This window comes from Anguilla anguilla, chromosome 14 (genome assembly GCF_013347855.1).
Source record: "Anguilla anguilla isolate fAngAng1 chromosome 14, fAngAng1.pri, whole genome shotgun sequence".
Lineage (NCBI taxonomy): Eukaryota > Metazoa > Chordata > Actinopteri > Anguilliformes > Anguillidae > Anguilla > Anguilla anguilla.
The window spans coordinates 11,002,672-11,014,729 of NC_049214.1; the positions used below are offsets into that span (position 1 = coordinate 11,002,672).

General features: G+C 43.3%; 1 protein-coding gene across 1 annotated transcript; it reads left to right on the forward strand.

The window, feature by feature from the left end:
- Nucleotides 1-553: 553 nt before the first annotated feature.
- Nucleotides 554-11,654, forward strand: trim23 (tripartite motif containing 23). Its single transcript, XM_035391250.1, has 11 exons — nt 554-908; nt 2,469-2,631; nt 4,937-5,058; nt 5,321-5,599; nt 5,841-6,023; nt 7,033-7,248; nt 7,825-7,959; nt 8,306-8,435; nt 8,734-8,844; nt 9,226-9,350; nt 9,803-11,654. Exons 1-11 carry the CDS (start codon nt 813-815, stop codon nt 9,980-9,982), a joined length of 1,740 nt encoding a protein of 579 aa, XP_035247141.1. The 5' UTR covers nt 554-812; the 3' UTR covers nt 9,983-11,654.
- Nucleotides 11,655-12,058: the final 404 nt, after the last annotated feature.

Below are 12,058 nucleotides of genomic sequence, written 5' to 3' on the forward strand. Positions count from 1 at the left end.
CCCTCACTATGTAGCTGCAGCTCATTTCAAAACATAAATTGTGGGAATAGCCTACCCTGGATGCACATAAAGTGACCAGTCATGCAACGGATAAAATGGACCATACCTGCATTGACTGTAAATTCGCCTCTAAAGTTATATTAAAACAAAAACACTTGGGAAGTAATGCTTTCATTGCTTTCAAACAGAAAAGGGAATACAGAGGTGTTCTTCGAAAAGAAGACAAATAACTTCAGTCAAATTCCAGCCTTTTTGCAATAATGGTTTCAGGGAGTCAGGTGTAGGTCGCTGTCAAATGAACTATGAAACTCGCACGCTAGAGCCAGCACAGCTCAAATGTTAGTTTAAATTCAAATAAAATTAGTTCTAATCAGCTTGGCACGTTTGAGTAGATCTCTGCATTCTGCCCATAGACTGTATCAAATACATTTTTATCTGCCGTTATGCGTCTGACTTTTCGGGGTATGGTTCAGTTTTCTCCAATCAGAATACAAAGGATGAAAATATAATTTCCTGCTAAACTGTCTTCGGCGCAGTCGCATTTGGCATTCCTCGGTCTAAACTGACGGAAACAGCTGACAGAATCTTCCATGTAGGGGGGAGATATCGCTGTTTAAATTGCGGCATTCTTAGTCGATCATGTCATTGTTTGTTTTACAGTTTTACTTGTGTATCAGATCGCACTGAGCATAATTAATTTACCTACATGCCAAAATTATATCAACTATGGGGTTATGTAGATACACCTATACAATCACAGATTACGTCAAATTATATTAACCCGGCAGAGGTTTCAGTGGTAGTACCCGAGGATGGCCGCTGCTGCGGGTGTAAACAAGCAGGGGACCGCTGCAGCGATGGAGGTTTGTGGTCGCCACGGCAGAGCTACTGCTGGGAATACGGTGAAGGTGGGTGAAAAAGAATGGGAAACTGGAGAACAGTTGCGTGACTGCAATGCTCAAAGCAAAAGTTGTGAGTGAACAGCAAGTGAGAGCAGTTTACGCGACGATTAGATGTATTCGTGGCTTGGATGCTGTAGCTGGCGGGGCGTCGTTTTGATGCGGTCCTGACAGCCCTTGGCCTTTGCCACGGTTCGCAGTATGTTTAATAACCGCACGCATATCTACGACGCATTCTTCGTCCACAGATTCTTTAAATCCACGATTGCATTTTTCAATTACAAATGAAACAGCTGAATACAGTAAATTAGTCGTGCTGCTAGAATGTGTAACTGTCTGTGATGCCGTGGTGCCGATGAGAGACCGGTTTTTGTGCAGACTGGAAATTTCCATGCCGCTTAGTGCACACAAATCGGTTGAACTTACGCAAAATATAGATGGTGACAATATAAATATAATAATGCAACATTATACTTAGAGATACATTGTCTGCAAAATGTAGACGTTCTCTCAATTGCTGTGTTAAGATAGCCTAGCGATAGCTAGCCGAGATAATGTCAGCTGATCACGCACTATAACGTTACACGTTAGCTCGCAAATTAACTGACGTTACCGAGTTATCAAAGTACTACAGCTAGCTGTTTAGGCAACTAGCTAAAATTTTCTGCTGTGTGAGTCTTAGCTGAGGTGTTATAACTGGCTTCGTTAATGAACATTGTGCTACAGATAAATGGTACTGCTCCGTTGGCTAGTAACATGAAACTAGGGTGTAGTTCATACATTTTTGGGGTCAAGTAAAAATAACAATAAATCATTGACAGTAAGTAATCTGGAGAAAAGTTCCTTCCGTGATAATTGCAGTTAGTCTCGTAGTAGCTGCTAGCAGATATGGGATCAAACAGATTGCTAGATAATTCAATTACCATGCAAATTGACCGGCCAGCCACTGTACAAAAGGCACTAGAACAACATTACAGACACATTTGTGTGTTCAGTTTAGGAGGCAGACGTTTTTTTTTTAGAAGGGTGATATACAGAGATACAGAGGGAAGCAATAACTGATAGAGAAAACATTGAAAATAGATTTTTTTAAATAATTTAACAATAACAAATGTATTTTTAAAGGAAATTCAAATTTTAGAACAAAGCAGTTACCAATGTCAATGATTTTGAGGAAAGCCAATTTCAGTTTTCTTTGAAATAGACATATTTTTGACAAACTGTAATTGTACAGTTAACAAACTGTAATTGTAAACCAGGCACATTGCCCCAACAAATACCGTGGATTACAGAGTGGTCAGATTAATGGCATAATCCAGTTTGAAGCCATGTATTGTCACCATTTTTTCCTAAGCTGTTATTTCATGCTGAAACTGTCTAAATCCTGCCAACCGAATCCCTCCCTCCCCTTGTGGGTGCTGTAATCAGGGCTGTAGGACTACCCAGCCTGCACTGGGACATTAAGGAAATGTCTTTAAAGTATCATTTCCACTGAGTAGTCAACCACACATTGCATTCTGCATAAGAGTTCGCAAGATGTTCTGAGCTTAATGCTTTTTTTTTTTCCAGGTGTTGGAGTGTGGAGTGTGTGAAGATGTCTTTTCCCTACAAGGGGATAAGGTTCCCCGTCTGCTGCTCTGTGGTCACACTGTGTGCCACGATTGTCTCACCCGCCTGCCCCTGCATGGCAGGGCTGTGCGCTGCCCCTTCGACAGACAGGTCACTGAACTCGGTCAGTAGCGCACCGCCTGTTTGAGCCATTTCCGGTTTGGTTTTGTGGTCGTCTGCTGTTCCTTCAGAGATGAACCTCCTCCTCTGTACTTCAGTGTGAGAGCGAGTGAGAGATTGAGCGAGCGATCGAGTGAGAGAGTGAGTGAGCAAGCAAAAGAGTGAGTGAAAGAGATACGGCATAATGAAAACATACAATCATCATGGGTGATGCCAGGTCATAACATTGAAACGGAGCTATTGTTTGCATGACATGGCAGAGAATCAGTGTGCAGACCCAAGAGGTACTGTGACTTTAAAACCAATACCACACGTATTACATTATGCATAAGTCCACCTGTACTCAATACAATGGCACCCTCTGTTGTCAAAGGCAGCCTTATTATCATGTGTATTTATAGACTGTAGCTCTGTTTCCCCCTTCCTGTTATTTTGTTTGGAACTAGATTGTGCTGAATCTTTTATACTGAATGTTGAGCTGATATGATGGGTTCAGTCAGGGCACTGCTGTTTAACCTGATGTATCTTCTACTCCATTTTACCATTAGTCCCAAATGCTTTCTAGATTGGGAAGCGGCTCAGAATTTCAGCTCAGTGAAAATACCAAGAGAAACTAGGCTAATGCTAAAAAATAAAAATACAGAAATTTGAGGGAAAAGATTTTGAGGAAACTGAAGCATTTGAGCACACATTGTGAAGGAATGAGTTGAGTGCTGTGGTTTGATTCTGTTATTTTGTTGTATGTTTTGTTGTGTGGTTTTTTCTGACTTGTACAATTTTGTTGAAAACAATTCAAATTTTAGTAATGCCCATATTTATGGATATTTGCCTTGGATAAATTAATTCATGTTATTAATGGAAACAGTAGTTAAAATCTGCAAAGATACAGTGTGACACACTGTTTTAGTGAGTTGGCAGTCTAGTAGTTCTGAGGTGTTGGGATTGTCAGACCTGTGTGAACGTGGACTTGTTACTTGTATTGCAGAACATTTTATTGTTCTCTGTAGTAAGCAAACAATATCAACTTTAGGGGATGTTCTTTTTCCAAAAGTGAGGCCAAATCATTTCTTAAAAGTGAATAAGACAAAGATAAATCATAGCAAGTCAAGTTTTTAATTAATCAATAAAATAATTTTATTTAATACCACTCCAGTGGTCACTCCAGAGGTTATTATACTGTACATGCCAGGCCACGATGCAGAGTGTTATCTGGTAATTGTACAAAGGTTTTTTTTGGGGTTTTGCGCATTTTGGTGAATAAAATAATTCTAGGCTCTAAAGGCAAAAAGCCAGGCACTTCAGTGAATATTTGTTTAAGAGCTATGATTGTGCACTATGTGTCTATGTAAAGTTCATAGCTGAAGTTACTTATGTGGGCCTGTGGCTTGGTTCATGTGTAACCCACAGGGGGGTGACTTAGGTTGAGAGGGTATTGCCTAATGCTAAAATATTGGCCCTTTGTGTGGACCCCACTTTGGGCTCCTAGCAGTCAACACTTTTTACTGTGCATGTCATCCCTATCATTTTATTTTTGTAAGCTTAACTTCGGTATTGTTGGTCAGCAAGACAATTGCAGTGCTGTAAATTAACTTACATAAAAAGACATATGCTGGGATTCAGTCAATATTTACTTTTGAATAACAATTAAAAGCAAGTTATTTTTCCTTCACAAACAGTTTGGCAAGTTCAGCAGTCAGGAAAAAAGAACTGGCCAAATTGTCTTTGGAAATGAAAGTGTAGCCTAACGCTTGCAGTTAAGCTACTTGTAAATCAAAGTTGAGGACAATTGTTGATTGAATTTAGGCTATTGTTTCAGGTCCAACAGTTGGGGAGTAATACTTTTCTTTTAGAGCCGTTACAGTAATTAAGAAATTGTAAATTTCCAAATTCAGTACAACACCATTAGTAATGTGAATAAAAAGAGGCAACAAAGCATTCTCAGCATGAGTAGCTGACGAATTTCTTTTTAAAAAGTTACATTAGATTTCTGAGAAAATGAAACAACAATACTTAATTGCCTTGGTGCATCCAGCTTAATGCTTTCTTGGATTTGTTCTTAGACCAATTTAAAGCTTCTTCAAAGTTTCATTAATTTAAAGCTGCAATTATATGTTCTTGTTATGTAATAATGGTGGTTAACAACTGGCAGGCCATTAAGAAAACAGCCTCAAGCATCTGGGGCAAGTAGTGCCCCACTTTATGTGAATTGCAGGAATGATAAAAAAAACTTGGCTCTTTCATGTGAAACAGCCATTGTCTTCCTTCGCTTCCTAAAGTATCCACTCATTTGAGTGTCCTCCGTTTCTTAGGGGACTCTGGGGTGTGGGGGCTGAAGAAGAACTTTGCTTTGCTGGAACTGCTGGAGAGGCTGCAGCATGGGGCGTCTAACCAGTCAGGCATGATGGAGGACGCCCTCGGAGGGGCGGGAGAGGTACTGACCAGCGCTGCAAATGTGCCGTGCTCTAATCTGGATCTGAGTGCAGATCTACTTGTAAAACATAAAGTGTAAATGCCGTTACCTTTAGTCCCCTTGCATCTTTCGTGGCTGTATTTATTTCAGCGATGCATCCTCTGGAGTTTGCAAGCCATTGAAAAGCCCATAATCAACAGACCTTAAAGCCTTTTGTAAATTGTTGGAACCGCAGACCGCCTCTTGCCCACAGGCGGCGCCTTACCGTCGTTTGTCTCTGCAGTGCATCATCCGCTGCGACGAGGACGAGAGCCACACGGCCTCCATGTACTGCACCGTGTGCGCCACCCACCTGTGCTCGGAGTGCTCCCAGCTCACCCACTCCACCCGCACGCTGGCCAAGCACCGCCGCGTGCCGCTCGCGGACAAGCCCCACGAGAAGACCCTGTGCTCCCAGCACCAGGTGCACGCCATCGAGTTCGTCTGTCTGGAGGACGCCTGCCAGCCCGGCCCGCTCATGTGCTGCGTGTGCAAGGAGTACGGCAAGCACCAGGGACACAAGGTACCAGCGCTGCCTGTAATCCCTCCCCGCACACTTTTTTGTTGTTCAGGGGGTTGTACTCGATGTGTGTGTCCAGGTAAGATGCGTATATTTGCCCCCAGTGCGCACTTGTGTGTTTTTATTGATTGGTCATGTCACATGTCGCAACTTTCTCACCAAACAGGGTGAGCACCTCTTGTTCACAGTGTCTTCGCATTTCATGTTGCCGATTCTGAGCCTGTTCGAATTGATTCTTTCCCAGCATGCAGTGCTTGAGGCGGAGGCCAACCAAATCCGGGCTTCCATCCTGGACATGGCGCACTGCATCCGCACGTTCACGGAGGAAGTGTCCGAGTACTCCAGGAAGCTGGTGGGCATCGTGCAGCAGATTGAGGGCGGAGAGCAGATAGTGGAGGACAGCATCGGCATGGCCCACACTGAACATGTACGAGCGTGCTCTCCGTTAATCACCTGGGAATGTTAAACAACTGTCTGTCCCACAACGGATACAAAACTTTACACTCAAGACCCATGCTAATCATGGGTCTTCTTATTCTCCTTATTTAATGCTCAGAGCAGGGTTTGAAATGAAAACCTACAGAACGATAAATCTCCAGGAACAGGCTTGGGCAGCCCTGATTTAGAGGTTGAATTGCACTTGGAATATCTCAGGCTAAATGGATCAGTCCATATTGGTGATTATTGTAGTACAATATAATATTTCCATTACTGACAAAAATGTGTACCATGCATCATATATACAATCATGCATTTAATGATTTGTGTGTCTTATTAGTACTTTACTTATTGTTATCAGTATGGCTTTAGCTCATGGTATGAATCATTCTCCTGACTGAGCTGGTGGGCCAGCACACTTCAGAAAAGGACTGAATTTGAGTTTACATGTTCAGCCATTTTTTAGCCCATTGCTAGCAGAAGGAAGTACTTCCCTTTATTCCCTCCCTTGTTCATGCTCTTATTTTAAATGGAGATGGGGCAGGCTGTATGTTTTTCACTTTATTCAGACAGGAGAAAATCAGAACGGGTCGCAGATTTGATCAAAGTACAACAAGTGCCCTGGTGAACCCCTGGTGTGGGGGTTAGTATTTGGGCTGCGAGAGTCAGAACTCTGTTGCACAGTCTCTGCCCTCTTGATTTTAATTTAAATTCATTTCTCAATTCCCTCATGTACACCAGGCTTTTCTTGCCTCTAGGTTGTTATTTATGATCACACTTCTGTACATCACCCAATGTGTAAAACATCGAAGACTCAGGGAGATGAGGAAAATAGCCAGCTTTGACTAAATCACAAAGACCTTGATCACAAGTGGATAGCATTGATTGAGGCCGTCAGATCGGCAGATCTGTCATTTGCAGGGAGGGTGTTTGGTGGATGTTTTGCGCACATTTCCGCCGTAATTAATCACGGCCGAGTGATTGGTGCGATCCCTCAGGTCCCCGGCACGGCGGAGAGCGCCCGTTCCTGCGTGCGGGCCTACTTCGCGGACCTCCACGAGACGCTGTGCCGCCAGGAGGAGATGGCCCTGAGCGTGGTGGACGCCCACGTCAGGGAGAGGCTCATCTGGCTCAGGCAGCAGCAGGAGGACATGACCATCCTGCTGTCACAGGTCTCCACTGCCTGCCTGCACTGCGAGAAGACACTGCAGCAGGTAGAGCCAAAATGGCAGGCGTACGTCTGTATGGACGATGGCTGGTAGCCCATTCAGAAGGAGAAGGGTAGAGCTGCAGCCTGATGGACTGTCTCATAGACAGGACTATAAAAATGTCAGCCATTCGGAACCTGCTGTTCAGCTGTTAAGTCTGTTGTGGTAGAGAGGTTTTCCAGGCATGAGTAATTTAATTATTAATCAAAAGGTCATTTTAAAAAAACTGCTTAACTGGGGATGTGTAAAACCATCACTGCAGATGCAGTGCAAGGTTGCCTTGTGACTCATTTTACATTTTCTGCTGATAGAAATGTCACAGCTTATAAAAGTAAAATACAAGTAAATCATTTGAAAAGCTGTGTTTTTGAGATTTGAGTGTTAGGAGATTAAAAATCTACTACTATGCAAAATCAAATAGCCAAAATTACCCACATTAAAAGTGGACTGTCAATTTGTGTAGGATGCAGAAATTCTCCTTGTGAAGATGGGCATCCTCGTTAGTACGCCCTTGCCGACTCATGCGCTAACGTGGAGGTAAATCTGTGTGATGAGTGATGGGGGCTGTGGCTCTCCCCACAGGACGACTGCAGGGTTGTGCTGGCGAAGCAGGAGATCACCAGGCTGCTGGAAACCCTGCAGAAACAGCAGCAGCAGTTCACAGAGCTGGCCGACCACATTCAGCTGGACGCCGGCATCCCCGTCACCTTCACAAAGGTACGCTTACAGCGCCCCTCCTGGAGGGACAGAGCAACAGCACGTATCCTCCGCACTGAGCATGCCCAGACCTCCAGTCGCACTTAAAGCTGTAGTACTATGAATAATTGTCCAGAAACTGTGATAAACGAATATAAATGAATCAAATTTTTAGTGGAAAAACATCCCTCTTTTTTTAAAACCAGTTTATGGCGTGTTATGGATTAATGACAAAGGGGGTTAGTGTCAGGTAGCCCTTAGTTTTCTTATCTGGCACTGCTGAACTTTTCACTGAGTACCAGTATCAAGCCAACCCTTCAATGGAGTCCCATTAAATTAACTTCCTGTATCTATATTCATGTTTCAGGATAACAGAGTCCACATCGGTCCAAAGATGGAGATCCGCGTGGTGACTCTGGGCCTGGATGGTGCTGGGAAAACCACCATTCTGTTTAAGCTGAAACAGGATGAGTTCATGCAGCCCATCCCCACAATAGGTAATCTCACCTCCTGCTGCTCTGTGTTGCTGTATGTAAGGCAATGCAGCTGCTGTGTTATCTCAGTCCTGCCACATGTGCCCTTGTGCAAAGCAAGGGGTTAACACGGTACAGTGCTGAAGCCATATTACCGGAGCAGCACAGGCAGAAAAATAAAAATATGGGTATTGTACTGTGTCGGTGTTTACACAGTGAACTGTTACGTAAGTTATGGAAGTGGAACCACACGTATTAAAATCTGAAAGCGGTGTTCAGGCCTGTTGAATTTATACAAAGCGGAACACTGTTTACTTTCCAGGTTTCAATGTGGAGACAGTGGAGTACAAAAATCTGAAGTTCACTATCTGGGATGTGGGTGGTAAACACAAGCTCCGCCCACTGTGGAAACACTACTATTTAAACACGCAAGGTATCCACCCTTTTTATCATTTCCCTGTTTTTGTGTGTAGCAGAATGTATGTTTTAAGCTATTGTTAGTGATGATGATACTGAAGTGAAAAAGTAGGCAAGGCCAAAGGAAGTTAGATTCAAGGAAAGCTTCATTTCAGGCAAAATGTTCTGAGTACTCAGCAGGTTTTCCCAAGCAGCACAGGAAACGACTGATTTTGTTGTGCTTGTTCCAGTTTTGCGAATTAAGGACATTTAGCTTACGTTTGTAATATGAGAATCATATTTCTACCCTTAAGTTCACCTCAAAGAAGCTTTGCTATCCAGTTTTTGCATGTACATGGCATTTTGAAAGTGGGAGTATTTTGCTAATGGTGCCATTATTTCTCCTGTGTTTCCATAGCGGTGGTGTTTGTTATTGACAGCTGTCACAGAGACAGACTGATGGAGTCTCACAGTGAGCTGGCTAAACTGCTGACAGAAAAGGAGCTTAGAGATGCACTGTTACTTATTTTTGCCAACAAACAGGTAAAAATAAGTTTCACTTGGAAAGAAATATGAGTATTAGGTCTCGCATGTTAAAAAATTGTTATTTCTAAACCTTTTTATACATTTAAAATGATTTTTTAAGTAACTACAAAGAAGTTTTGCTGACGTGTATGTATATAACGAAAATGCACACAAAATGTATGAAATACAGCAGAAGTCTTGCATTTAAGCAAGGGAAATGAAGAGGCTACAGCGCTGTGCTTTCGTACAGTCAGTGGAATGAGAAGGTTACCCTAAAGGCCTTCTTACAGTCAGTGGAATGAGAAGGTTACCCTAAAGGCCTTCTTACAGTCAGTGGAATGAGAAGGTCACCCTAAAGGCCTTCTTACAGTCAGTGGAATGAGAAGGTTACCCTAAAGGCCTTCTTACAGTCAGTGGAATGAGAAGGTCACCCTAAAGGCCTGTGTGTTTCTGCCTGTGTGTCCGCGCAGGACGTCCCCGGGGCGGTGTCTGTGGAAGAGATGACGGAGTTGCTGAGCCTTCATAAGCTGTGCTGCGGGCGGAGCTGGCACATCCAGGGCTGCGACGCCCGCAGCGGAATGGGCCTCCACGAGGGCCTGGACTGGCTGTCCCGGCAGCTGGTGGCCGCAGGCGTCCTGGACGTGGCCTGAGGCCCCGCCCTTTGACTCATCTGCACTGGATCCTGCTCTAGCCCAGCCCCCGTGACCCTTGACCCCTCTCCCTCAGCCCAGCCGCCCAGCCACCCATCCTCCCCGTGACGTGACTAACATCTCCTAACACACAGCAGCAGCTATAAGTCGTTGATGCTTCATGTTTCTCGAGTAGCAGCGTTTGCAAATAAACAAGGCTGGTGTTGGGATGTGCCCTCCATTGAATCAAACTGCTCAGTGATAGTTGAGAATTTACTAACACACCTATGAGACTATTTCCATTGTACCTTGCTGCACAGAGTGTGGAGAGGTTAACTTTAGAGCATAATTTAACAATTAAGGTTGTTTCTGTGTTTATAACCTCAGTGTTGTGTGTGTATAATATAACTGAGGACAGCAGGTGTTCAGCATGTTTTTGTTTGTTACATGTCAGGTTAAAGTTGCTGTTTGCCAATATTAATGTTATACACTTATTGGAAAACCCCCTTCAGAGTTCATGACTCAGTGCCTGATTCAGTGTTCATCATGGGGCTGCTGATCATTTTAACACCTTTTCGGTTTCGGTGAGCTCCTCAAAAAGCCTCGTAAAACGTACCCCCCTCTACCCCGGATGATCGCAGCAGAATGCTTTTCTACGAGTGCAGTTTTAACAGACGCAAACAGAGCACACTCTGTTGGTTTTCGCACATAATTCTGCATCCGGCGTTGAAGCGTTTAAAGCTGAACATGCTTTTAAAGGTGATTACAGGCCTTGGCTATTTTGGCACCCCCTGTTGGCAGTGATTTTAAGCCACTCCCCCCGTGGCCCCATGCAGCACCTGCTATGTGCTGGTAAATGAACCCTAATCAGAAGTGGCTCACTCTTGGGCTACACCAGTTTCGATATTTTCAGCATTTCTGAGGTCTTGTTTGCTTTCAAAATAAGAAAAAGAAAAACCCTCGCATGTCAAGATTGTAAGAAGTGCCTGGGGACCATTGCTGCCCTATCCATTGTGTTGACTGAAGCACATCGTCAGTTTAACAATTGAAAAAACTGAAGCATTTTGCTGAATTCCCAACTGAAATCAGTTATTCAATTGATTTAATGTGCATTATCCATCTTGAAAGAGGGGGGTGTAACGTGTTTGTAATTTAGCAGATAAGGTCAAGCTTTCCAATTCTGCCCCAGTCTTTTAAGTCTTAAAACAGTCCACTAAGAAAGAGGTGATCAGATTAGTCAGATTAGTGTTGCTCTAGGATGGTACAAAAATATGTAGTTTACTGAGATTATTTGTGTTTTAGTACTTTTGTATATAGTAAAGTTTAAAAAAAATACTTGATCAGAGTTGGAGGAATTGTAGCTGTGATGGTAAAGCAGTTAATGTTTGTAGCTGTTCCCCCACCTCCTGTTTTGAGGAGTGTGTTAAGTTCTGAGCGCATTGGATGTGCTAGCCTGCAGTTTGGTGGTCTCTCCTTAGAATTTATTTGAAGCTCAAATGGACAAGTGACAGCCATGCTACAGATCCTGTGACTCTTGGTTTGACCCCGTCACTGGCAGAACTGTGACCAACTGCTGTAAAAACTGCTGTTTCAGCACTTCATGCCTGACTAGATAGCGTGCAGCTACTTCTGTTATGTACTTTCTCCTTAGGGCTGGGACTGGCAGTTTTCATACCAACTTCTTTCTCGGTCCGAAAACATGGTGCATCAATGCATTGAATCATTTGTGACAGAAAACTGGCTTTGATACAACAGTCCTACTGTATGTTTTAACCTCTGCTGATGCAGGTGTAGCATCCATTTTGAAGTGCAATACAAAACCGACTAAACTGCTGTTAAACTACTAGCTGATATTACATTTATATTTGAAATTAGAACTAAAAATATATGCAGATGTGGGGATTTCTGTGAATTTGGTAATGACTTGGTGGCTGCAGACCGATCAGCCGTCTTACTAATCCATTTGTGTAATAATTTTATAAAGTTAGCATGCTATTCTGTTGCATTTATCTGTGCTTCCCCTGCACCAGTGAGTTAATATTCATGATACAGATCTGTGGACCAATATTCTTAATTGGCTGCTGGCAACTGGCAATA

What these genes read in the sequence shown, in the direction of transcription:
- trim23 (XM_035391250.1), top strand. Translation starts at nt 813, where the DNA reads ATGGCCGCTGCTGCGGGTGTAAACAAGCAGGGGACCGCTGCAGCGATG. An exon ending in GCATGGCCCACACTGAACAT is followed by an intron (nt 6,024 to 7,032) that starts GTACGAGCGTGC and finishes GCGATCCCTCAG; the next exon opens with GTCCCCGGCACGGCGGAGAG. An exon ending in GCAGCCCATCCCCACAATAG is followed by an intron (nt 8,436 to 8,733) that starts GTAATCTCACCT and finishes TTTACTTTCCAG; the next exon opens with GTTTCAATGTGGAGACAGTG.